Consider the following 24,994-nt stretch of genomic DNA (forward strand, 5'->3'; position numbering starts at 1 on the left):
ATGAACAACTGCAAGACACTGTGTCAAGTCCAATGCTTTGGCAGCATGAATGGTTAAGGAATTTTGTTTTTATGGCTAAAGATGAACACACATGATGATGTCTCCGAAAGGGCCAGAACTTGACGCTGCATGGACTACAAAGGCACAACAAGCATTGAATGCCGGTCGAGCGACATCAAAATCCGCATATCCCCCGAAGGCTTCAGGAGCCAAAAGGATAATCATTGGCGGGGTCCCTGAAGAAGGCCCACAGGCAATGCCGATCGAAGGACGGAGAGTTTATTGGCAATGCCTATCGTGGCCTATCTTTGCAAGACCCCAGATTTTCCCTGATTGGAAAAAAATTAGCGACAACGTGCAATGACCATCTAAGGTCTATCAGAGCTTTGACTAATCACATTCTAACGTCGGAAATGATCTTGGTACAGACACCTATCTATCTGAGATTGAGTGTCTGTGCGACCTCAATTGACCTGACTTGGGCGTCCTGGGTTCTGTTTGTTTTTTCGCAATGGACGAGATATGCAGAAAATGGTCGATCCATGGATGCTCGGCAGTCATTGTGCAACAAGACCTTGCCGGCAGATGGAGCGAACAAATTTTGACCTATGGACAGCGGAACGCTGAGGGTGACCAAGTCGACGCAGACGTAAGTCAAGCCCCCCATACGTACACTCGGCCAGTGACACTAGCAGTCAAGAAATGAAGGAGAATAAATGTTGATGAAAGACCGTCCTGCACAGACGCGGTTCTTTATCGCATCCAACTCGAAGTTGTTCTGCGTCTTGGCCACAGGCATCGCCTTAGAGGAGGCGGGTTACCCGAAAGGCTTCAAAACTCGGATCAAAGATGTCGTTGCCGCATATCGCCTTCAGGATCTCTTTTTGACAGAGACGGTGACTTTCGAGGACGCTTTTGCTCATCTCACCGGCCTCCCAAGACATGACATTTACACCACCAATGACGCTTCAACATTGGAAGACCAGGTCCGTCTAGCGCGACAATGACTATGACGCCCCGTCCACGGCTAATGATCGTTTCAGCTGCGGTTATTAGGTGGCATGAAAGCATCTCTGGGTATCCGAGAGGCCACCCAATATCACAATCCGGTAAGGTCAAGGGATGCCGTATATACACGTGTCTCTTGTGGCGCCTTTCTGACCCTTGTGTCTACAAGCATTATGATCTGATCGCCCTCATTGTCGAGAAGATCACCGGCCAGGACTACCCGAGCTATGTACGAAAGAAGATCCTCGAGCCACTGGGCATGGCATCGACCTCTGTACTTGTGAGTTCGATGCTGGAATCCAGCAACTTTGCCAAGGGCCACTGGCACCACTATGAGACACTGGAGTCTCCCGGCCAATCCATCGAGCTCCCCATGGGTTTGAGGGACGGCAAGTCGGCGTGCTTGGGGGCAGGGAGAATGTCGAGCACGGCTCAAGATATGGGTGTTTGGCTCAAGACCTTGCTCGGTGATGGCCAGCACCCTCAATCCGGAGCTCCAGTCATACCTTCAGGTATGATCAAGCGCTGCCGAAGGGGCACAGTTCGCTTTGATGAGTACATCCTCGAACATCCGGGATTTGGCCCAGCGTTGTATGGTCTCGGCCTGTGGGAGCAGCCGTATTACGGCCATACGCTCGTGCAACACGTTGGCGCTCTCTCAGGATGGATGAGTCGACTGGTTCTCATCCCAGAATCCAAGCTGGGGATCTTCGTCGTCACTAACAACGCACCATGGGGAGGTCTAGCGTGTGACGAAATCACAATGGAAATTGTCGATCGCCACATCGGTCTTCCAAAGTCGGACTGGACCTCGAGACTCCTTGCCGACAAGGAAAACGTTCTGAGGACCTGGACAAGCCAACTCCGAGCAACCTTGAAAGCGGCATCTGAAGAGACCACCAGCGATGGTGTCCCAATGGATCGATCTATGATCACGGGCACTTACACAGCCCCAGGCTTCCACAAGTTCACCATCAAGGCAGAGCATATCTTGTCCCATCCTCCCAAGAGCCTTTGGGATCTGCCGTGGTTCCCGCAAATCTGGTGCAAAGAATTCCAGCCCCTCCTGTGGCCTGGGACGTCCCCTCACAAATATAAAATGTGCTTCAAGTGCTCGTTTCCCGAACAAATGGAACATGAAGACATGCTGGGACTGCCCTGCGATGTGGAACTCTTGGTCGAGGGTGGCAAAGTCCTCGGGATGGGTCTGCGAGGCTGTTGGGGCGCCGGCAAAGGCGTCCCTTGCCCTGAAGGTTTGAATGTGCGAGATAGAGCCGAGGTTTTTCTGGACAAGATTGGGTAAGACCCTGCTCTAGCCACCCGCGGGACGACAATCTGGGCTTGCTATGCTAGTTTCCAGAGTTTATTGCAACCCGAAGGCTGGACATAGCAATCTCCTATCTCTAGACGTGCACAGGAAATTGAGTTTACTGAGAGCACACCAGCTTGTAGATTCGTCAGTGCACTCACAGAGCTTCTAAGCCTCCATGGCGAGTGGCCAAGATATTTGGAAGATCTACCCGAATCTCTACAAAGTTCTGGATCTAGATAGAGGGAGTTGTTTCATCCAGATCCAATCAAGTCGGGCACCGACATGGTATCCCCTGCGCAGCCAGGATTGCTGAGTAAAGTCTTGGCACTCCTTTACGCTCGAAATTGAGCCTTCAGAGATAACTCGACTTGATAGATAGATTACGAGAGTGTTGGCTATACTATAGCGCACTTATAGAGTGTATAAGGAAGAGCTGGTGGTGAAAGGTAGCAATAAACAAGAGGTAGCAGAAGGCCTCTTAGATAGCCCTAATTGGTCAGTTCTGTGAATCTCCATTCCTAATTGGTCGAAGCTGTAATGCCAAGACAATACTCAGCAATCCTGGCTGCGCAGGGGATAGAAGCTCCACCGGCATTGTTCCTCAGCCCCTCCCCACTACTTCCCGTGTCGAGACAGACTTCTAGATAGGACTTTGGCCTGCAATTTGGAGGTCCACTTTGTCGGTATTCATTCTGGCTGGCGGCGAAGTGCTAACCACGTGATCAACCTTCCTCGTTTGATCGTCCTATCTATGTACAATTAAGGATTGACTATGCTATGGCATTAGGTGAAGTGTCTGGAGCAGGTCGGAAGTGGTCAGATAAGAGAGACATCGCGTCACTCTTCTGTATGCATTATATATACCCGAGCGTGAATTGATGTCCTGTTCCAATGCTCTGTCGATAGAGTCCATTTTTATTTTCCTTTGAAGAAAAAGATAGACATTTACAAGTACGATCTGGAGCCACCTTTTCGACACAAACAGACGTCAAGGACAGTTTCCAAAGTCGCAAGATGGCACACACAGAAAAGGAGATCATGACCTCAACTGCAATGGACGATGCGCTTAAGGAGCCGTCTGAAGGGGCAGGGGAGATGTCCGAGGTCGTTGAAGAATTCATAGTCGACAGGCAGATGAACACCCACATTGTCCGGAAGATTGATCGATATCTGATGCCGCTGATGGTACGCCCTGATGAATCCCACTGCCCGTTCGCCTCGGAGAAACCTAACTAACCAATTCACAGATGGTAACGCAATTGTTGCAGAACATCGACTCTACAGGTATCGGCTACGCCGCAGTCTGGGGACTGACCAAGGATCTGCACATATCTACCGCGCAGTACACCTGGGTAGGCTCGATGCCGTTCTTCGGCTACATGGTCTTCGAATGGCCAATGAGCTTTGTGGCACAGCATTATCACACCGGACGTGTGGTCGGCGTGGTCGTCTTGCTGTGGGGCCTGACATTGATGAGCACCTCCATTACCCAAAACTTCGCCGGCCTGGTGACTGTTCGATTTATTTTGGGGGCTCTAATGAGTGTCACGTCTCCGGCCTGGGTCTTGATCACGTCCATCTTCTACCAACGAGAAGAGCAAGCCTTCCGCGTGATGTTCTGGTGGAGCATGAATGGACTGTCTCTTGCCGTCGGTGGCATCATTTCATTCTGTTGCGGTTATATCAACGTCAACAACATCCCGTCTTGGAAGTGGAGTGAGTCTTGAATGGTTCCCTCCCCCCCCCGGGGGTTCTCCACCCTTCCTTCCACCCGAAGAGATCTGGTCCGCTAACTCATTTTCTTTTCCACAGTCTACATTATCGAAGGTTCCGTCACGGTCATCTGGGGAATGATCATCTTCTGGTTCTTCCCCATGTCGCCGCAAACCGCCAAATTCTTGACGCCCGACGAAAAGAAATTCGCTGTCGCACGTTTGGCTTCGAACAAGACCGGCACCAAGGATCCAAGGATCAAAAAGTATCAGATTATCGAAGCGTTGGACCCGAGAAAAGACCCGCAGGGTTGGCTCATCTTCTGGATCATGTTTTTCAATGAATTCGTCAACGGCGGCTTCGGCATCTTCTTCGACCTCACATTGAACCAGCTGGGATACACCCAGTTGATGAGCTCCGTGCTGGGCATCCCCGTCGGCTTCTCGCAGATCTTCTGGATGGTCGGGGCCGGCGCCGTGACCCTGAGGTTTGCCAATGTCCGCATCCTCATGTCGCAACTGGCTCTGGTGCCCACCTTCATCGGGTTCCTGCTCCAGATCGTCATCCCGGGGGGAGAGGGCCGCGTGGCCAAGACCATCGGCGTCTGCCTGTCACTGGGCTTCTGTGCAACCTTCGCCCTGACCTTCCAACTCCCGGCCCAGAACGCCGGCGGCTTCACCAAGCGCACCACGCTGACCAGTCTAGGTTTTCTGGGCTCGTCGCTGGGAAACATCGTCGGTCCGCACGTCTTCTACGAGGGTCAAACCCCTCGATACCTGACCGGATATGTGTGCGATCTGATCTGCTTCGTGGTACAGATCATCTTGCTTCAGATCCTCAAGTGGTGGTACATGCGTGAGGTAAGTTCTCGAGACAGCCTCTCGCCCCCCCGAATAAACATCAACTGACCTTTTTCTTCCTTCCCAGAACAAGAGACGAGACGAAACGTATGGCCCTCCAGTCCCTCAAGCCGGCGATGCTGTTACCGATCTCACGGACATGGAGAACCATAATTTCCGATGTAAGTTCACTCTTCTGGATGCCTGGGTATTGATCATTTTTCTGATTTTCTGTACAAATCAGACTGCTATTAAACTTTACTGGAACGAAGAAGCTCCCTGTCGATATCAGTCTGATGCCTCGTTATTAGAGATATCACTACTTCGTGATTAGTTTGATCCCGCTTTCTATTGTCGGCGCACCTGACAGTATGAATGCTGTTGGCTGCATCACTTATTCTTTGAGTTCGAAACAGGTATCGATAAGGTATACCGTACGCTCCAGTAGGTCCGCCGTGAGCATCAAATCGGCATCATATTCCAATAATGGTTGCCTGTGAAATTGGAATCAAAGCTATATGAACATGAAAACAATTGCCGGGAAGCCGGTAAATCGTGTGTTGTTCCAACGCTTCTCTATCCATCGATCATGCCTCTGAGGTTCACTCGTCTCCCCGGTTAAAACTCTGGCGTAGTGAACGGCCACACCCTCGTCTCAGCGGCACACCGATTTCTTTCGCGCTCCATGTGATCTAGTCAGTACTGCCTCCTCTACGGTATGTGCCGGAGATATCTAGAGGCGTAATGCACGCGATGCCCAATAAAAACAGTCTGAGCTGGTTCAGATCGTGCTGCACTGTCAAGCGATGTATTGCAATTGAATTCCCATTTGCGCCTGAGGAGAACTGCGATTCCACCGCTTGCAATGTAAGGCTAAGTAGTCCTTCGTGCTTGAAATTTCTTTTCCTCCGTGCCGAAGACAAGGTGTTCTGAGGTGTCTCAATATTGATCATCTGAAAAATTCTCTGTCGTCTGTAACTAGACTTATAGAATATTTCGATATTAGATCTATCTTCTGATCTAGAGACGAGCTGGTGTAAGGGCGTAGTAAATAAAGGAGCTCGTACTCTAGGCTTAGATCTAGTAGCTAGCCGAAGAACTATCGGAATAGGCTAGATATCTATCGCGTTAAGTCCGTCTAGAACTAGATAAATTTAGTAAAGTTCGTAGAGTTATTAATAGTTATAGTATTACTTAACTCTATAGACCTAAAGACGACTAGAAAATATGGAGACGGCTACGAACTCTAGATCGGACGGTTCTAGAAGATTACGTATAGCTATAAGATCTTATCTCTCTATAAGGCCTTCTCGAGATACGATATATTAAGAGTTCTAAGGCGGAAAATAGTCTTTATAAAGCTTTTTAAGGATAGTACTATTAGCTCGCGTATCTCTTCTTAGTCTATAACGATCGATAGGGATATTTAAACGAAAGTATACTTAGAGAGATATCTAAATATAAGAACTCGAAATATAACAGGATTCCTAAGTATAGCGGTTACCCTAGAAGTTAGATAAAGTATACGATACTAGGGGCTAAATAGGTAGTGACTATAGGGGCTTATGAGAGCGGCGTATCGTGCCGTAGTGGCCTAGAGAGCTTATAAGTTGGACACTATATAGGTTAAGCGTTGGAGCCCATAGCCACCCTGGGCTTGCTGGGCCAAGCGCGGCTTTTTGCCCATGATACTACTGTGCGTGGTAAATGAGAACTCGAGATGCGCTTTAAACAGGTCACCTTTTTGTCCGGATCGGGTAATCACAATTTGTTGGGCAGCCTGGCCAATCACGGCACTAATTACTTATATACTTAACCCCTGGAGTTGGCCGTCGGTAGATATATAAGTATGTTTAGACTAGGTCAGAGCGCTGCGATGACGCAACTCTCGCTCGCCTGATTCCAGAATGGCTCAGTGTCAATTCACCCTGGGTTGGCCGGCAAGGGGGGCTGCGCTTGGGCTACTAGGCTGACAGCTGCTACTATGTACTTCTAAGCGGCTATTCGGCACAGAGTCTCTGAGCCCTCCAGTTGCCTCTAGTACCTTACGATCAAGGCCAAAACTGTGCAAAGTACAGTAGCATACACACCCACCATATCACACGGATTCTGCAATCTGCCTTGCTGCAAGTTTCTCTGCAAAGGCTTCGTGTCAACCTCACACGCTCATTTATGAGTGGTGGTTCCTTTTACCCTAAGCCCAAACCGCAAATGCCAAGTGACGTGGCTCAATACAGCCGTTGTTTCCTAATGCAGGCGCCTTTCTCAGCTGGCAACACGTGCTAGGCATCTAGCCGTCGACAGCCTGACTTCGCGAAAAAGCTCAATGTTCATTGCAAAATTCTTTGCACCCTTGAATTGAACTCGACGCTGGCTTTCAATTTTGGACTGCCCAACATCCTTCAGAATGTCTGGCGTCGAGGCAGTGTTTGGCATTGCCGCCAGTGGAGCAGGTCTGCTTTCGCTGGGGATTCAACTCATGGAAAGCGCTGCAATGCTGAAAAAAATCTACCACGCGGCTCGGGATGCACCTCGAATAATCGCTACGCTCCAGTTCAGCCTGGAGACAATGGCCCTGGCGTTACGGCAGCTCGAGCAACGCCGACAGCAGAGAACTGCTAGCGACACCCTCCTGGCCCGCTGCATCGTCGAATGTGAGCTGCATACTGCCGAAATACAAGAACTGATTAACAAAATGGACGAGCGGCTCTCGAAGGACTTCAAGTTAGGTGGCAGGTTATACGCTGTATTCAAACAGCGCGATGTCAAAGAGCTGCTCGATGGGTTAGAGAAGGCGAAGAGCTCCCTCGAGCTTGCATACATGATGTATCTGGGTGAAGAGCAGAGGCGACGAGATCAGGTACATACGGACATGCTAGCTCTGCACGGTACTCTAATCGACGGTCTCCATGCTCAAGTTTCAGCTGGAAATGCCAGTCTGGCCCAACAATTAATGTTACTTGGCCAGTCCTCCGTCTCATCACCTCAACATCGTTCGGCGATAATCCCCTCAGCACAAGCAAATACTACCAGTACAGCAAACCGTGTCAGGAGAAAGAACAACAAACCGTGCTTCCGGGCTGCCCTTCGTTTCCCGTCTTGGCTTACGACGCGCATATTCCATTTTGCCGTTATCCAAGCTCAGGGGGGCTGGTCTATCCATCTGCGTACATTCAACCACGTCCCTGATGGCTCCCTCATCTTCAGATACTGTGCAGGAGGGGACGTCAAGGGAATGAAAAGTCTCTTTAAAAGCGGGATGGCAACACCACTGGATGCCGTCAGTCGGGATGGTGGCTGGTGGACGCTCATCGAGGTACGTGCTGAGCACTTGTGTTCAAATATCGAGGTCAGTCATGCTGAACATAAATAAAATCATAGGCTGCTGCGGATTGGGGACATCTGGAAGTTTGCCGATACCTCCTCAATCAAACAACTTGGCCGGACCACGCGGAAAGGCTCGCCAGCTCGCTTACCTCCTATGCCTATTGGGCGTCCACACCGTCTACAGAAATGTATCGCCTTTTTTTGGAGGAGCCGGGCTTTGACATTGACATTGGCAACAATCTATGGTTGGATTGCGACACAGAGGTGGAATTCCTGGAGATCGTACTACAAAATCAATTTCCAGAACTTGAATCTCGCTCGTTCGAGGCGAGAGTTGAGCTGGCTGGGTTGTTCACTAGATTGGATGGTGCTGCCTTTCTGAGGTGCGTAGGCCTACAGGCACAAGATCCAAGACTTGCTTCGTTGAGGGATCGCAACGGTGAAACTGTGCTTCATCGCATTCTTCCATCTAGCAGCTGGTTGGATATTGGACTCTGTGTCCTGCAGAATGGTGCAGATCCTTCGAGTGTTGCCTTTTCACGCGAGACAGGTTATGATCCTGAGTGGCAAGTGACGCCACTGATGAATTTTCTGGGCATCTTCCCCTGGCGTTCGCCCCGGGAGCCGGAGAGGATGCTAGATCTGATTCATACCTGGGCTGAGATGATCCTGCTTGCTGGGCTGGACTTGTGCGAGTACGGAGCAAGGGAGAGTAAGATCTGGAGAGATCTGGGCGTGCAAAACTCTTGCAGACATCCCGGGGATTGGTGGGAGTGGAAAGTGGTTCAACTTGTGTATGGGCCAACGCCGGCAGATTGGAGCCTGATTGTCTCCCGGGATTGGACATTTGATGTGTACAGACTGCAACCGCCTCCTGGTGCATACAGCGATGACCCTCGCCTCCCGACGAAAATTATCTGGAGGCCGACAAATGAGGAGGAAAATGAGGGTCCCTGGATACTTGTCGAGGGCGTGAGACGAGTTGGTAAAGAAGGGGACATCAGGGACATGATTCCCAAATTAAGTGCACGCGAAGCAGACTCAAGACACCTATCTGAACTGCTGGGTGGTTCCCAGGATGACTCAAGCGCCGTCATGCTTATGCAATATAGAGCTTCGCGCGTGGCCGATGGGACTCGAATGAGGTCACGCAGTCAGCCGCCAGGTCCGAACCCAAAGGCAGTGCCTTTCTTTGGGGCGTGGCACATCTGGTTGGATTACCATTTCTGTCCGCTTGACTCACGCTTCAAGCTTGGCTTTGATGTTGGCGAGAGGAGTTGCTTCGGCGGTGCGTGCTCCACAAGCCCTACTTCGTCCCAGCAAACCGGCTCTTGGGGTGATTTCAGCTTCCTTGCCGAGATCTCCAGGTGTCAAGACTACGCCCCAACTTTCCACGATACCCATCGCTCCGGAGGGTCAAGCTTGAGACACGATTTCACTCGCGAATTTCCCCAGGGTTGCAAAAACGTCGATCTCAGTCGATTAAATGTACCAGAGCCCCTACGGCCTTTTCACCCGCGCCGAAAATTTGAGGACCAATATGAAGACAACGATGAGGATAGCAGTGGCGATGAGAGCTTCGACGAATCAGAGTAGCATTGCCATAGCAGTCCAGCAAAAGGTCAATGAGAACGACGAAGACTAGTATTCATGGGACTTCCTTATCGAGACGATCAATCTTTCAGCTTCATCCCTCATCATCCCACACTCCACACCAGAAGATCCCTCTGAGGCAATTGGGACTATTCAGACCACCGATGTCGACGCCTCCGTGGCGAAGGACCATCTGCATACACTTCTTGCTCGGCCACACGAATCCTAGTCCGTCCCAACCCGTCCACCCCTTCGGTGTCTAGCTCCTCGGGTTCAAGCCCCAGGAGCCTCATGTGATGGTCTAAGCGCTCCTTCAACTCGCGATAGTCTCGACGAAGGCGTCTGCGCTCGTTGCGTATCAGTGCCTCTCGCAGCAAAGTCCCGTCGTGGTGGCTCTCGAGCTCGTCAAAATCGTCGATTGTTGCTTCGAGGAGGTCTTCAAGTTCGAGGTACTCGCTCATGTTTTCGAGATGGTGAGCGGATTCCTGATCATCTTGGTGGTCGGGCTCTCCAGTGGTCGGAACATGTTCATTCGGCGACTCGGTCTCGGCTTCGTCTCCTGCTCCGCCTCGAATCCCACTCTGGAGATCGTCCCTCTGGCGACATCTTCTCGTTACAGCGACGCCATGCTCGTACAGAGGGATCAAGGCCCGACCTTCTCTGGCGAAACTCTGGGCGATGTCTCTGTCTCTTCGGCTGCCTCTCCAGCATAAGCCCAGGTACTGCAGCTGTATGTCTGGCTCTGACACTGAAGAGTCCGGGGGTTGATTTTGGTGCTGCCCGAACCGAAAACTTCTCCCAAACAATCGAGTAGCCAGTACGAAGAGGCTCACGACAAGAAGTGTCCCGAGAAGCCATGTGTGGACTGTAAGGTACCATAGTATCACCTCCTCGTGAGCGACCCAGCGACAAGCCACACCCGACATGGGCGGTTTCCCAAAGAGGTTGAGTAGCTGGAACGTCAATGGCGCCATGTGTGTGGGTGGTTGAGTGGACAGATATGATCAGTTTGAACTGCTCCGGACGATGCCGTCTGTGTCAGGGGGTAACGGTTCAATCTGACCCGTGCATGGTGTCCTTCTGTTCCACGCAGCTGTGCTGGGGTATTTATACTACTGTGGAGCGACTGTCGTTGGTTGGTTCGCCGTGGTTTGCTTTCTGGTCAGTAGCATGGGCGTTGTCCGAGTTGTTGTGGGGTTTGATGCGATCGTTACCCAGGTACTGGAGAGCGATGGGATTCTCAAACGGCCAGGTCGGTATACATGTTCAGCGCAATGATTAATGAATGATACACTACTGTCTCGGATCAGGTCGAGGGGAGAAATAGGGATAAGGGTACGACAAAGGAAGTCTTGGTTGAGTTGTGGATAGTTCTCATTAGCTCCACCTACCTATCTCACTTTTCTAGTACTGTCTGGGAGCATGTATCCCACATCTGATAGATCTACCGCTACTTTCCGCCAATTTACGGTGTTTGCGCCCTGATCACATCGCAGACCCATCCTCCTTCAAACAACCACTCCTAACTTACACCACCATGCCTCCTTCCCATTTTCTCTCGAAACTCCGTTCATGCGACGCACTCTGTTGTCAGTACCACGACAAGCCGGCCTGATCACTCCTTGTTTAGGAAGAGACAGTGTTTGCTGCAGACGTAACGATACTTGATCTCCTCGCCGGCCTTGAGGCACGGCAAACACAGACCGCCGATGGAGGCGTAGACATCAAACAGGATCTCGCTGTCGCCGATATCCGAGTAGCGAAGACGGAACCTCCCGCACTCGAAAGCAGTGTCCTCGAGCTCTCGTGTGCTTCCCAGCAAGCACGCGTCACGGACGTATTCCTCGAAGAGATCGCAGAGGCGCCCGGTCGGCCCTTCCCTCTGCTCCTGCTGGAAGCTGTTCGACTTGCGGATGATCTCGCGCAGCCAGCGCTCCTTGTGCGGGACCATGTTGCACTGGTTACACCACCACTTGGTCCCGCCGTGTACGTCCGGTTGGAACACCTGGGGCAAGTGGGACACGAGGTCGTCGCGGAGTCTCACCGCTTCTTCCTTAAAGCCTCCGACGAAATCCATCGGCAATAGCGCCTGCAGGTCCTTCGGGAACAAACATTCGACGTCGTCAGTAGCCATTTGCCACATCATCCGGCGGGACGCGGTGGCAAAAACGAAGGGGAGATCGAGAAGGTATGCGGAGTGGAGGACCGCGGGCAGAGATGTCTCGTCCAGGATGCCCCCCGAGATTTCGAAGTCAGCCAAGAAGTAGTCCACGCTGTTGTAGAAGGGGAAGTGCAGAGGGAAGCAGGACGTGAGGACCTTTTCGCACCACCCAGGGAGTTTGCCCTTGAAGAGGTACTTGTCCAGCAGCACCGCCACGGGTCTCAGAATGTTGATTGGTACCTCGGGGATTGATTCATCCTCGCTGGCAATGTGGAGAAATGTCACAAACTCGTCAAACTTCTCCGCGAAGGGGAGGGGGTTCTGGGGCGTGAACTTACTGCTGGGAGGCATCCAATTTGTATGAAATTGCGCCTTGAAGAATTCCGTCGTCTTGCACAGTGCTTGGCTCGAGACACGTATCAAGACTCGGGACCCTAATGTCGTGAATACTGCGAGATAGGCATCACCGTCCGCAGCCACCTCATACAGTAGATATTCAGATGTGTTGATGATCTTGGTGATAGGCCTCCAGGCAGACGGAACGCTAAAGCATAATGTTGCGAAAGGATCCATCGTGTATGCTTGTGGGAGGATGTTGTGACGGAGAGGGACGATACAGAGGGGTAAACACCTTGGAAGTAGATTCCATTTATATCGGCCTACGGACCCTGTCCATCTTCCAGGGAGCAGGGGAGTGCAGTGGCAGTGAAGAAAGGCAATCTCTCAAGACAGCATTGGTATGTCATTCATCCATTGTCTGGACAAGGAAGCATTTCTTTGTTAGTCTCAGGCCGAAAGGCAGTTGCGAGTGTCCGGATCTGCTCTTTGTCCCTCAGCAAGGCATCATGGCTGGATTATCTTTGTAGCCTGCCTTGTTGACTCCGCAGACAAAGCGTGGTTCATACTGGGTTAGATGTTATGGTAGGTTGGGACCTGGATGTACAGAGATGGAGGTCCAGATTAACTCGCCAAGCAAGAGTCTTGGCAGCCAAGACGTCACCGGCGCAATCTATGACTGCATGTGACTTTCGATATCTTTCCGTCCTCCGGTCATTGCCTTTCCTGCTTGTTTTTGTAATATTTCTAACCAATACGGTCCTCTCTTTTCTTTTCCTTTTGCTGGCCCATTAGATGCGCACACAGTCAAGCTACTAACCATGCCGCCCAAGACACAAGAGCCACAGATCGTCTCCATAACCGATCTTGACCCTGCGCAAGCGAAATGGGTTACACTCAAGAAAGTCGACTTCATCGACCAGACGGGTACTCCTCGCAACTGGGAGATCGCCGTCCGCAAGACAACCTCAAAGTCTGGCGTTGATGCTGTAGCAATGAGTAACATCTTTGTGTACCCGTCCAAGCCACCCAGTACTATGCTCGTCCTCCAGTACCGTCCGCCGGTCGGCAAGTACACTGTCGAGTGGCCCGCGGGATTGGTGGACGAGAACGAGACGCCAGAGGAAGCCGCAGTCCGAGAAATGAAAGAGGAAACCGGGTATGATGGGAAGGTCTATGACGTGTCACCGATCTTGCCAAGTGATCCTGGAATGACCAATGCCACGATCAAGCTGGTCATGGTGGAAGTGAAGCTGAATACCGACGAGGATTATATGCCAGAACAGAAACTTGAAGACGGCGAATTGATTGAGAGAGTGATGGTGCCTCTCAGCGAACTCTACGAGAGGTTGTTGAAGTGGGCCAACAAGGACAACTTTATGGTGGCGGCAAAGTTGTTCTATTTCGCGGCAGGGATGCACTTTGCGAAACATGGAGGCTACGTTTGAGGCCGCTTCCTCCTGCAGGTTGAGTCTGAAAATCGTGTTAGAGTGACTGGGGTATGGCGGCCTTTGTCAGATGGGCTGGTGCAAAGGGAAGTCAAAGAAAATCAGCTCAGGCCGCTTTGCTGCCAAGCTCGGCTTCTGTCCTAAGATTGGTGATTGGCTGTACGCCTTGCCAGCGATATCGAAACATAGCCTTCACGATCAAAGGATGGACGTGGCCAGGCACAGATTCAACCGTGAACAAAAGGGGCGGGAACTGCTGTGCGATCGTGGTCTGAACAAAAGGAGAAAGACACGGGAACATTTTGGCGTTTAGACATTTTCAAAGAACGGCCGTGGCTAGACATACTAGAGAGGTTGGGAGGCCGAAGAAAGGGCAAAGTGGCTAAAACTAGAACTCTCCACGACCCAGTCACATACAGACACCTAGAAGAACAGCGTGCTCCGTGAAGAGAGCCGGATGAACAAGTCAGAAATTGAGAGAAGCTTTCACTGGAGCCGCAGAAATAGATCTCGGCTGCCCCTTACAATGTCGTAACCGCGGTGTTCCAAGTAGGCCGAGGAAGAATGTTTAGGAGAGCAAATCGTTGGATTATGCATTGGTGCATCACAGACGGTCATTGTTATCAATCCAACACAGACTGTCGAGACCCACTCCACCGGTCACAGGGGTTATCTGGGGAGGCGCCCGCTGAGGATACCCCGGTGGCTCGCAAGACGTCTGATCGGGATTTGCCCTGTGTTGTTTCTGTTCGCACGAACGCTTATACGTTTGTCGGCAACCATTGCATGGCTGGTTTGCGTAGATGAGTCATGCCATGGGCTCCTCGAACCCGTGACCTCTTCACTTGGCCTATAGATGCCGGTGTATGCGCGCGATCTTCACCACCCCGGGTTTGGAGCGGCAGCTTCCTGTGCATCGAAGATATTCGCTCCCGCATTTCTGATCGATCCACTGCGCTTCTGTGCAGGCACAGAAAAGACAGAAGCCCTTGCCGAGTCCTTGCAAAAGGACAGTGTGGGAGCTTGATGCGTCAAGGTCAAGGCGACGGCAAGGCGGTTGGAGTAAAATTGCCGCAGAGCCGACTACGCGACTGCGCTAGGTCCAATACGGTTAGTACGAGGGCACCTCTCTCATTGAAGCAACTTTGAACAATTTGACAATCAAAATCAAATATCAAAGCCCTGTCTGCTAATCATGCAAGCTGAATGGTTCCAGGCAAATTCAGCCCACTCGTGGCGCTGGTCCGCTTAAACTCAAAGCCCGACTTCTGCATTACTTCTGGCTCTCGAGAGCCGAGCCTGACCTTTCTCTCGTCAGGACTCCGGAGAATACTCAGAGGGCCGGACACAACGGAGCAGATTCAAGCTCATTGGCGAGCCTCCAAATACCACCCCTGGCGCCAATACCCAATGGGGTGGCCAAGATCTGGATTAGTATTGGAAAATGTCACCATCCCTGCGACGGGGCTCGGGGGGTCTCGAGGCAAGCTTTTTCGCTCCCGAACACGAACCCATTTTCAAGGAACCCGACTAGAGCAAGGCCACCAACCGGCAAAGGGCCAAGCTCGGCGGATCCCTCCCCGCCATATGACCTTTCAACGTTCTCCGCATTCTCTCCTTCAACAGGGACATGGACAACGCTGAAGATGTATCCGAAGGGTCATCCGACAGCCGACGCAAAGGGATCTCCATTCTTTTGCCAAAGATGGAACCGGGGTGCACGCTGAAGCGGGGAAGGAAATAGGGATTTGCCCGCACGGCTTCAATATATTCCCAAGCTGGGAGCCATGCAGGTGCTATGGAGTGCAAACCAGAAGTCCAATCTTCTTCCCATGTTCGCTGACTACCTGGGTGGCAAAAGCATTCTAAACATCTGAGAGACAGCGCCAACTAGGCCTCTTGTCCCCTTTCTACATATCGCTCTCCGCTCCCAACTACCATGGCACGCTTCTGGGGCCTTCGTGGACGCGGGCTCAACGCCGCCATATGGGCGTTGGCCATGTTTGCGGTCATGATCTTTGGGTACAATCAAGCTGTGGCCGGTGGTGTCCTCACTACGGCGTCCTTCAACAGGCAGTTCCCCAAGATGGATGTGATTGACACGACAGGCGCGCAGAAGCATTACAACTCCACGATCCAAGGTAAGATACCTGTCATCTGGTGGATCCTAACGATTGACCACCCCTCCAGGCACCGTCATCGCCCTCTACACCTTGTGCGGCACCTTTGGGGCTCTAGCTTGCACGTTCCTTGGTGATGTCGTCGGACGACGAGGCACCATCTTTGCGGCCACCGCCGTCCAGATGGTCGGCGCCATCCTAATGGCGTCCTCGTTCTCCTTTGCGCAGTTTATTGTGTCTCGCATCGTCATCGGCCTCGGGACGGGCGGTATCATTGCCACCGTGTCTGTCTGGCAGTCTGAGCTCTCCAAGGCAGAGAGCCGCGGCGAACACGTGTCGGCGTTTGGTATCTTCTGCGGCCTGGGCCTGGTCCTGGCGCTGTGGCTTGACTTTGCCTTCTCCTACTTCTCCGGGTCGGTGTCGTGGCGGTTCCCCTTTGCCTTTGAAATCGTCCTGTCCGTCATCGTCATGACCTTCATCTTCACCCTGCCCGAGTCTCCTCGCTGGCTGATCAAGATGGGCCGTGTCGACGAGGCGCGGGACATCATCAGCACGCTCCACAACGTTGATACGCACGACGACTCGGTCCAGAAGGAGATTCGCGATATCCAGGCGGCGCTCGACCTCGCGGGGACGGTGTCTCTCAAGGCCTTGTTCAGCATGGGACCTCAGCGCACATTTCACCGGGTCGTGTTGGCCGCGTGCGTGCAGATATTCCTTCAGATGACTGGTAAGTTGTTGCATGTGCTGCTGTGGTTTGGAATACAGATCTGGCTTACAAAATCCACCAGGGGTCAATGCCATCACATATTACGCCTCGTCCATCTACGAGTCTGACCTGCACTTCGACGCGACAATCTCTCGCATCCTCGCGGCGGCGTCACAGTTCGCCATCGTCCTGGGCTCCTGTCTCTGTTCATGGACGGTGGACCGGTTCGGGCGGCGGAAGCTGATGTTGTTCAGCTCCGCCAGCATGGCGGTGTGCATGGCGTGCCTGACGGGGCTCGTGTCCAACCCGAACGACAGCGGAGCGCTGAAGGCAGCCGTGTTCTTCCTGTACCTGTACTACGTGGTGTACACGATCGGATTCCTGGGGATCCCGTTCCTGTACGCGTCCGAGATCGCGCCGGTGCACCTGCGCGCGGCCGTGTGCGGCATCTCGACGGCCGTGTCGTGGCTGTTCAACTTCCTGGTCGCCGAGGTCACGCCCGTGGCCTTCACCGACATCGGCTACCAGTACTTCATCGTCTACGCCGCCCTCAACGCCGCTTTCGTGCCCATCATCTTCTTCTTCTTCCCGGAGACCGCGGGCCGCAGCCTCGAGGAGCTCGACGAGATCTTCGCCGCCTCCCACTCCATCTTCGACCCCGTCCGCGTCGCCCGCAAACTGCCCCATCGTCACCTCGACGACTTCCTGCGAGCAGCCGCCGCTCAGGAGGACGAGGAGGACCAGCACCAGCAGACCGTCCTCCAGGTCGAACCCAAGGGCTCCTCCACCGGCGAGGGCGAGGGCGTCATCCAACATGTGGAGAATCCGGAGAAGGTGGAGCCCCGGTCCATGGAGAAGGGCGAGGTGTGAATTCAAGGGGGTTGCCACGTAAACGTATCTCCACCAACCCGAATAGTTCTTTACTCATTGCCGGGGCGGGTGAGGCTGGCTGACTCGTTAAGGGGGAGAGGATGGGGCCCCCATGGGCATTGGCGGGGGTTTGGAGAGCGGGAAGAACGAAAAAAAAAAAACCGAGGGGAATTGTTGGGGGAAATTGGGCCTTGGGATGGGGGTGGATTAAAGATCCGGAACGGGGATGATCTGCAGTATAGTATGGTGTCGATAAGTTGCCACGTACTGGAAAGCTATTCAAAACCAACCGATCGTGCGATCCCATGTCCGGTGGACATAGGCCAGCAAGCCACGTAGTCCCAGGCTCTTTGCCGGGCTTTGTTTGCCGGCTCCAATAGCCCGTCTCGTGGAGACTTGCCTTGCCAAAAGCCAGCCCAGCCATGCGTGGGAACCCGGAAAGATCAAGTGAGGACATACTCACTCCCTCTGAGCCCAGATAAGCAAGCAAATAAGCCTTACCCAAGCTTCTCCTCCAAGCATCCTCCAATGACCCAGGGGGCAACGTATACCCAAAAGAAAGGGAGGGGGGGGGAAGAGCGGAAGAGAAACAGAGCCAGATGGTTTTGGTTTGCCCACGCTGTTGGTTTGTATATAGTTCGTTATATTAATTATGTACCCAGAAAGAATACCTCATGCGGAGCACATTTCTACCTCTTTCGGCTTCGGTGGTCTAAACCTCTAATATATACATATGACGTCCCACGGTACTGATGCCGTACGGGTGGGTACTCGGTAACTCTACTCCGTGTGTTCTCTTCCTTGCCTTGCTACATCCCAGTTAGTCCCCCGCATAGGTATATGGGTCTCTTTCCTTGCCCGCCTGCTCAGGAGCCGGTGGCACGCTCACAGCCGAGGAGTCGCGGCAGTTTCTATCCACTGCTGCATGACAGAAGCACGGAGAGGTCGGCGTCTTGTAAGTGAAATTAAAAAAGGGGGTCTGATTGAATCAATGGTGGAAACCAAAGCATAAGGCTCTGGCGAGGCTGGCGCTATGCATAGCTCTCTGTCCTGAAGCTCTAGCAATTCGCTGTTCTGAATGAAAGAAAAGGAGATCCCCCCAGCCCTAGCATTTTGTTGAGTTACGTGGCTTTTCTGTTCCGCTTCTCTCATGGAATAGTTGCCAGAGTGCGCTCCGTATCATCGTGTGTCGTTGTAAGCTCGTCCTTTGACAGGGTGAACGGATCCTCTTAATCCTCAAGCGTTTCATAGTCTCGCGTGGTCTGGCTCCATGCCACAAACCAGCCCAAGGTGGACTCGCCTTGGTGTTCGTTGCACCCGGTCTGTAACTTCGATGTTGAGAGGTCCCCACGCTTCAGGCAGACGAGACATATTCCTCGCAGTTCGTTCTCGAATGAGTCCGCCACGTCCTGCACCGCCGATTCCCAGGAAATGAAACAAGAAACACAGGCGACCGAATCACAATTCACTGGGCCGTCATTGCTACGTGCAGCAATCTGCCGGACGATGCAGATGGCTGCTTCCAGGGATGCCGGCCCTCCACCGCCTCGGCCTGGAAGCCAAAGATCAACCTCGAACAGTGCTTGGATATACTGCGCTACCCTGGCTGCCTGACCTTTACAGACTACGGGTATAGTGAATTCTTCCGTCCGTGTAAAGATGGTCGAATGAACAATGGCGCCGTCTCGGTACCGCTGGTTTCCCATGCAGAGTTCACTAATGGCATTGTGGCAACTAGCTCTTAGCGCTTTTAGTTGGGCCTTGGCGATTTCTTTCAGAAGTTCTTGGACACTCGTCAGTTAAACGGCGTTGCGCAGAGGGGGTTTGTTCAGGTATAAACACACCATGAACCCTTGCAGGGAGATAACGCGAGATCTCCGAAATAAACTCGTCGTTCTGTCCCTTTTTTGTGCGCCAGCTTTTGTATCCCTCGACGGAGAAAAAGTAAAATGCCCCAACGTCATCCAGGATATACGATATACTGATGAGTCGAGCAAGGTCTAGTATTGAGCATGTGCTTCTTCTGCTAGCATTTCGGAAGGCCCGATAATGGAACCATGCCCTTGCAATTTTGTGGCAGCCGTATTTGTCCGCCGCTATTGCTATCGGCAAAACACACGAAGGGAATGCGTCTAGGCTGGTGTCCCACGTATGGTGAAAAATCCTGCAAAGTTCCAACATTGATGTTGGCGCGTCCTCCGGCAGCTCCAAGACGGGTGGTTCGACAGGGTTCGGTGTAAGCTGACTTTCGCGGAAAGAGCCATTCAGCATTCGTTCGAATACCGGGGAACACATGGTCATGAACTTGCTGCAAACTCGAATTCGTAGGGTTTTTGGTTGCTTGATTTCCTTGACTTCATGCTGAGCCGCGTTTGAGTCGTCCTCGTTATCCGGGGAGTTGCATTTGTTTTCATGAGTGATGCTACGCTCACTGCCAACTTTCAAAATAAGGTCACCATCCGGATCGACGAGGACGAGATCCCCATCAGTTAGAGGAGCCATGATGTGGATGTGTTGTTCTACCCTGAAACGACGGGAAGAAAGGGCAAAGAGAGATGCAGAAGAGAAGAAGCCAGAGGTGAGGGAGGGGACGTAACAGAGAAGTGATAAGGGAGGGAGAGTGTAATATCTAGCCCACAACAAAGGAAAAGGGAAGATGCCGCAATGGCAAGGGTTGTTGGGTTCAGTGCTTTCTGTCAAACTAACAAGTAACAGGAAGAGTCTATGACTCGACTCTCTGGGCAAAGGTAGACAAGGGGAGAGAGAAGGAGGAAGGGAGGCGGAGAAAAGAGTAAAGTGAAGTGACGAACTTGAGAGATAGAAGTGACTCTGACCAAAGCTGAAGATAGAAATTCACATACCCATTGAATCGAAACCCCTGGCACCTTTCCAACAGACGAGTTATGGCATAAGCAGCTACCAAAGATATACCAGAGGAACGTGTCCTTCCATTCGATAGCCAAAGGACAATTGAACCACTGACCCATGACCAAGACACCCAACCAAGACACCTCCACTCCTTCCACTGTGGACTATCGTCTTGAAGGATATCGGAGATGGGCCTCGTCTCGTCCTTTACGTACCCAAGACAAATGTTAAGCGCATTCTTTTTGGCCCCCGTGACCTTGTCGATTTCCCCCACAAAGCTGGAACTATGGCTCCGAGGGCAGTAGGGTGAAGCAGGGTTTGGAGATCACGCAGCACACCAGCCGGCGAGCGTCTTGAAATGACCTGTTGATCGAAGCAAGGTAAGAGCGACAGCAACGTGAGTTCAGCGCTCAGGTCTTGACGCCCTTGGCAGAATAATGCGCACACAATGCTGGGCCAATTTCAGAAAGCTCGTTGACGTAGTGGCGCTTCAGAAAAGCCTCCATGCAACACCATCGTGGACATCAGTGAGCATACGTCAGCACTTTAGACGCACGAGGGTGCCACCCAGAAGAGAGCTTTTCGACCGAAGGGAGCTGAATATTTGTGATGATCGCCAACGTCAAGAATGGGATCTGCGCATGGGTATGTATACATACTCGGCAGTGTCGTCCGCAACTGGAGAACCTTGCAGAGACTCGCTATATCACTGAAAATGTCGAGGAACACAGTAAGGGGAGCAGGGAGGTGGAGTCCTGAGGTGGCTGTTCACAGGGATTCCTTTGTTGAGAACACACCAGCACGGCTCAGTTCGATCGTCGTCAGCGGGATCCCAGAAGGAGATGACGACCATAAACACCAGAGGAATACCAGAGCTCAGATTCAGTTTGGAGGTCGTGCTTGTACATTTGTGAAAGCGTATCCTGGATCCCATTGATGTATGTATGACATTACCTGCCTTTTCCATTCCAATATATCATCGGTGCTGGTCTTTACGACCAAATGCTCTCCTCTTTCCCAGCCTCCAGCTCTTGAAGTTGTTTCCTCAGCACATCTGCTCTGAACGACCGAAACGCCTTCTCGATCCTTTCTCGGCGCTCCGGATCTTGCATGATGGTCCTTCTGGCCGACCACGTCCCCGTGAGCATACCAGTCTCACCCCCCAAGAATAGACCTGCAATACCGAAGAAAGTGTATGTCACGATGTCTCCTAACGGTGTGGGCTGGAGCAAAGGGCTGATGTCCGGAATGGCCTCTTCGCGACCACTGGCGAATCGGACGTGCGTGGGCTTCTCGGCGGCACGGAAGGCTTGGTACATGGCATTGCGGTTTGCTCGGAGACGGAAGGCAAGGAAGCTTCCCAGTGCGATCCCGGCGAGGGAGCCGATGAGGGCGTGTGTGGAAGCTTTGGATGCCGCGGAACGCAGGAGGTCGCGGTCTTCTTCTCGTAGACTGGGTGGCACGTCAGTCGGTCTCGTCACAATGAGCTTGAGAGGGTTGTGTTGTTGCTCACTCGTGCTTGAAATGCTCCTCTGCGAGTCTCCCCAGTTCCTCTCCCTGGGTTCTCCGGAGAGCTGCAAACGCATCGGCAGACATGACTTGTTCTCTTCTACTCTGGACTCGTTGTGTAGTCAATCAGAGCTGTGCCCACTCAAGACTGTCTTCGAGTCGCAAGTCTCTGAGCTATGCTATTGAAGAATGTGTCAGTTCCCACCTGTGTGCAAGTCCGGAGCTTGAACCATTTTGTTAAACGATCTACGTCATTGGATTGAAGCTCATGGAGCTTCCATAGCGTCGGATGCGATGTTCCGACAACAGCCACTGAAGAAGCGGGTGATCTACCGTAGACACTTGGGAGGAGTAAATGGCGTCGAATCGCAATTGCACCCGCAGGGCGAGGCTAAGGTCGAGTACAAATGCCCTGGATTCGACATGAGAAACCCTTTATCGGTGCCAATCAAATGGGGAAGTGTCCAAGGCCCCAATAGACATCCACGCTCCTAGGTCTGTCTTCTTCAAGACCAGGGGCTTGCCATGGCTTCTTAGAAGTTGCACTTGCTGACCCATCACCTGTGCCTGTACCAGGAATACAACCCGCCGGCGTCGGGTCTTGTATCTTTGCCTGACCAAATCCAATTTCTTCTGCCTTGTCCAGGAGGTGCTTGAGCGCCGCGATCACGGTTTTGATCTCTTGGGAACTTTCAGAGTCATTCGATTGCAGCCACACGATGTAGGATGAACTGAGTGCATGAAACACGCGATTTCGCAAGCCTGCGTCGCTGATTATACGAGCAGCATTGGCAGGGTTTGGAGCAGCCAGAGCTATCTCCTCCCCGAGCTCAGCACAGAGGATTGCCGTTGCGAAAAGGAAATCCTGCATAAGTAAAGACAGAAATTTCCAGCCGTGACGACACAGCTGACCACCAACTCGAGTCTCGAGGTATAGAGCCCACTGGTGTCGAAGGATCGTGAGGGCGGCCTCAAGGCAGACTTTGCGTGAGGATGCATACTGTTCATGAGTTCTGCCGATAGACATGTATTTGCGGTGCAAAACAATCTGTGCTCTGTGGTAGATGAAAGCGAGAAAAGTGCACCGCACACTAATGGTGGCAGGGGCTTGCGACGGGGATGAGAGGCTTTGTGGTTCGGGTGGAGGTTTCCAAACAGGGATAATCGATTCGTAAGTGCTTGTAAGTACTTTTTCCAGCCTCAAGACTTCGGCGTACGGTGAGGGATTGACCGACATCGTAACATCGTTGATCTGTCCGAAGACAGACAGAAGTTGATTTTTGGCAACGTGAAATTGCGGTACAGTTCGGGAAGAATCTGGCCTGGGAGGGGGTAATTCGAGCATGTCCTGGTCAAGATCGTCTTCAAAGAGATTCCTCGGATCAGCAGTGTCGCATAGCGGCAGATTGATCATGCGCGGCAGTCCGAACTGGATGGAGAGGTACATGTCCCATCCAAAGATCATGGTCCAGACTCTGCGGCGCCTCTCAGCCTCGAAACAGGACATCGTTGGAAAATGGGATCCGTCACGATGATAGCCGGCTCGGAAGGCAATTCGGACTAGAGTCCCCCATACGACCCAAGGGCCCTGCAGACTCTTGGTCTCCTTTTCCCTCAAGGCTTCAATGAATAAATAGAGTAAGAGGGTTTCCACGGCATATCGTGGACCTTGGAAATATTTCCCCAGGATCAAGCACTGAATAGCCTTTTGACGATAAAGCCGGACGAGATTTTCCGGTTGAGATTTGGCTATTTGCAATCGGCGTTCCTCGTCGGAAGAGAATTGTTGATACTGCGCTGCGAGGCACATTAAACTAAACAACAACCCAATCCATATCGTAGACGCTGACGTCGGATCCTCCCAAAATCTGTCGTACTGCATTCACTGTCAGCATTGAGCCGCTGGCTGTGGTATTGTCCACATCCTACCTCTATTTGAAATGTCTGAGGGTGAACAATCACTGTCGCAGTCAGCACAAAGTTCAGACATCCGTATTTCTTCACTGACTTGCTTCATTGTCGGTGTTGACAAAACACACAGCCATCAAAGTATCAACGAAACCTTTCGAAGGGATAGCCCTTAGAATTTCTTCTCTGTTGGTTTTCTCAGAATATCCAAGGAGAGGGCCAGGCTCTTCCACTGCTGCCTTGTTAGTTAGGTCGTCTTGTTCGTCAGTTGGAGAAGTATTGGCCCGAAGCACGTCTTTCAGTACGGGAATCTGAAATGAAGGAATCAGCTGTCAACGACTGCAAGCCTCCGAGAGTCAGACCTACGCCCCACAGAATAGCCAGCCAATGCACATTCCCGACATAACTATCCCCGCCTTGATGGTATTGAAAATACCCAACTGTATCGGCAAAGGCCCGTATGTCCTGCTGATGATCTTTCCGCTGGCGTTCCTGATCTTGGGTTGAGAACACATTGTCCTGCAATGTCGGTGGAACAGGGGTGGCCTGATGCAGGGCACCCATCAAGTATTCAACTTGGGTCTCAAGCTGTTTCACTCGATCCCCGACCTTGGAAGGGGACAATTGATCCGGATTTCTCGTAGTCGTTGGCCCTTGCAGACCGGGGTCCGGAAAATTGCAAGCATCACCAAGCCCCCGACGTGAGCAGTTGTGGCAAGGATGGGAGCGATCACACTTCAATCTATGCCAACACTGATGAGTTTTTTTGGCGTCCCTAGAGGCTGGGATAGCATTCACTTTCTTTTCCTACACAAATTGCAGGACAACTGCGGCTTCTCTCGACGCCGGCGAGCAGCCTTCGCGTCTTGCTCTTCCAGGGGCAGGTTCATGTTGCTTGAAATTCGATCTTGACTATGACAGATGTTTCTAGCACTGAGGGTAGCATATGCACGGGTGATCCTTGCAGAAAAGGTTTCCCGAGAGAGAGGGAATAAGCAGGATCAAGGAGGAGGTGCAATACAAGTAAATACTTCACACTGGATCGTACAATTGCCCCGACCCCGATCCTCCGATCCTCCGAAGGCCCGAAAAGGAAAAGCGTATAATGTATTATGTAATAATGGCCTTGTACAGCCTCGTCTGCTCGTCCTGCGGAAATCATTCCTGCCCCGCGGTTGTCTTCTGTGTTGTTCCCAGTGTCTTGATGGAGTCGCTATCCCAACATCAGAATATTGTGCCGCATCCACCTTAGAGGCATCCTCTGCAGCTAAAG

General features: G+C 52.1%; 10 protein-coding genes across 10 annotated transcripts; 5 read left to right on the top strand and 5 right to left on the bottom strand.

Moving 5' to 3' along the window:
- Positions 1 to 511: 511 nt before the first annotated feature.
- Positions 512 to 2,311, top strand: AYL99_02569 (hypothetical protein; the record flags this gene model as incomplete). The annotated part of the gene is made up of 4 exons (XM_018834085.1): positions 512 to 649; positions 744 to 986; positions 1,044 to 1,109; positions 1,178 to 2,311. 4 exons carry the CDS (start codon positions 512 to 514, stop codon positions 2,309 to 2,311), a joined length of 1,581 nt encoding a protein of 526 aa, XP_018696709.1.
- A 1,023-nt stretch (positions 2,312 to 3,334) lies between these two features.
- Positions 3,335 to 5,127, top strand: AYL99_02570 (hypothetical protein; the record flags this gene model as incomplete). Its single annotated transcript, XM_018834086.1, has 5 exons — positions 3,335 to 3,505; positions 3,568 to 4,036; positions 4,133 to 4,893; positions 4,961 to 5,054; positions 5,117 to 5,127. 5 exons carry the CDS (start codon positions 3,335 to 3,337, stop codon positions 5,125 to 5,127), a joined length of 1,506 nt encoding a protein of 501 aa, XP_018696710.1.
- Positions 5,128 to 7,279: 2,152 nt separating this feature from the next.
- AYL99_02571 (hypothetical protein) lies at positions 7,280 to 9,795 on the top strand (the record flags this gene model as incomplete). Its single annotated transcript, XM_018834087.1, has 2 exons — positions 7,280 to 8,188; positions 8,254 to 9,795. The coding sequence occupies 2 exons, from the start codon at positions 7,280 to 7,282 to the stop codon at positions 9,793 to 9,795; spliced, it is 2,451 nt and encodes an 816-aa protein (XP_018696711.1).
- Positions 9,796 to 9,941: 146 nt separating this feature from the next.
- AYL99_02572 (hypothetical protein) lies at positions 9,942 to 10,766 on the bottom strand (the record flags this gene model as incomplete). Its single annotated transcript, XM_018834088.1, has 1 exon — positions 9,942 to 10,766. The coding sequence occupies one exon, from the start codon at positions 10,764 to 10,766 to the stop codon at positions 9,942 to 9,944; it is 825 nt and encodes a 274-aa protein (XP_018696712.1).
- Positions 10,767 to 11,407: 641 nt separating this feature from the next.
- Positions 11,408 to 12,526, bottom strand: AYL99_02573 (hypothetical protein; the record flags this gene model as incomplete). Its single annotated transcript, XM_018834089.1, has 1 exon — positions 11,408 to 12,526. One exon carries the CDS (start codon positions 12,524 to 12,526, stop codon positions 11,408 to 11,410), a length of 1,119 nt encoding a protein of 372 aa, XP_018696713.1.
- Positions 12,527 to 13,110: 584 nt separating this feature from the next.
- On the top strand, positions 13,111 to 13,737 carry AYL99_02574 (hypothetical protein; the record flags this gene model as incomplete). The annotated part of the gene is made up of 1 exon (XM_018834090.1): positions 13,111 to 13,737. One exon carries the CDS (start codon positions 13,111 to 13,113, stop codon positions 13,735 to 13,737), a length of 627 nt encoding a protein of 208 aa, XP_018696714.1.
- A 1,939-nt stretch (positions 13,738 to 15,676) lies between these two features.
- On the top strand, positions 15,677 to 17,436 carry AYL99_02575 (hypothetical protein; the record flags this gene model as incomplete). The annotated part of the gene is made up of 3 exons (XM_018834091.1): positions 15,677 to 15,878; positions 15,928 to 16,587; positions 16,649 to 17,436. The coding sequence occupies 3 exons, from the start codon at positions 15,677 to 15,679 to the stop codon at positions 17,434 to 17,436; spliced, it is 1,650 nt and encodes a 549-aa protein (XP_018696715.1).
- A 1,229-nt stretch (positions 17,437 to 18,665) lies between these two features.
- On the bottom strand, positions 18,666 to 19,938 carry AYL99_02576 (hypothetical protein; the record flags this gene model as incomplete). The annotated part of the gene is made up of 2 exons (XM_018834092.1): positions 18,666 to 19,219; positions 19,281 to 19,938. The coding sequence occupies 2 exons, from the start codon at positions 19,936 to 19,938 to the stop codon at positions 18,666 to 18,668; spliced, it is 1,212 nt and encodes a 403-aa protein (XP_018696716.1).
- A 1,358-nt stretch (positions 19,939 to 21,296) lies between these two features.
- On the bottom strand, positions 21,297 to 21,900 carry AYL99_02577 (hypothetical protein; the record flags this gene model as incomplete). The annotated part of the gene is made up of 2 exons (XM_018834093.1): positions 21,297 to 21,756; positions 21,818 to 21,900. The coding sequence occupies 2 exons, from the start codon at positions 21,898 to 21,900 to the stop codon at positions 21,297 to 21,299; spliced, it is 543 nt and encodes a 180-aa protein (XP_018696717.1).
- Positions 21,901 to 22,261: 361 nt separating this feature from the next.
- Positions 22,262 to 24,285, bottom strand: AYL99_02578 (hypothetical protein; the record flags this gene model as incomplete). Its single annotated transcript, XM_018834094.1, has 4 exons — positions 22,262 to 23,689; positions 23,743 to 23,774; positions 23,822 to 24,032; positions 24,088 to 24,285. 4 exons carry the CDS (start codon positions 24,283 to 24,285, stop codon positions 22,262 to 22,264), a joined length of 1,869 nt encoding a protein of 622 aa, XP_018696718.1.
- Positions 24,286 to 24,994: the final 709 nt, after the last annotated feature.

Source organism: Fonsecaea erecta (genome assembly GCF_001651985.1).
Source record: "Fonsecaea erecta strain CBS 125763 chromosome Unknown Scaff2, whole genome shotgun sequence".
Lineage (NCBI taxonomy): Eukaryota > Fungi > Ascomycota > Eurotiomycetes > Chaetothyriales > Herpotrichiellaceae > Fonsecaea > Fonsecaea erecta.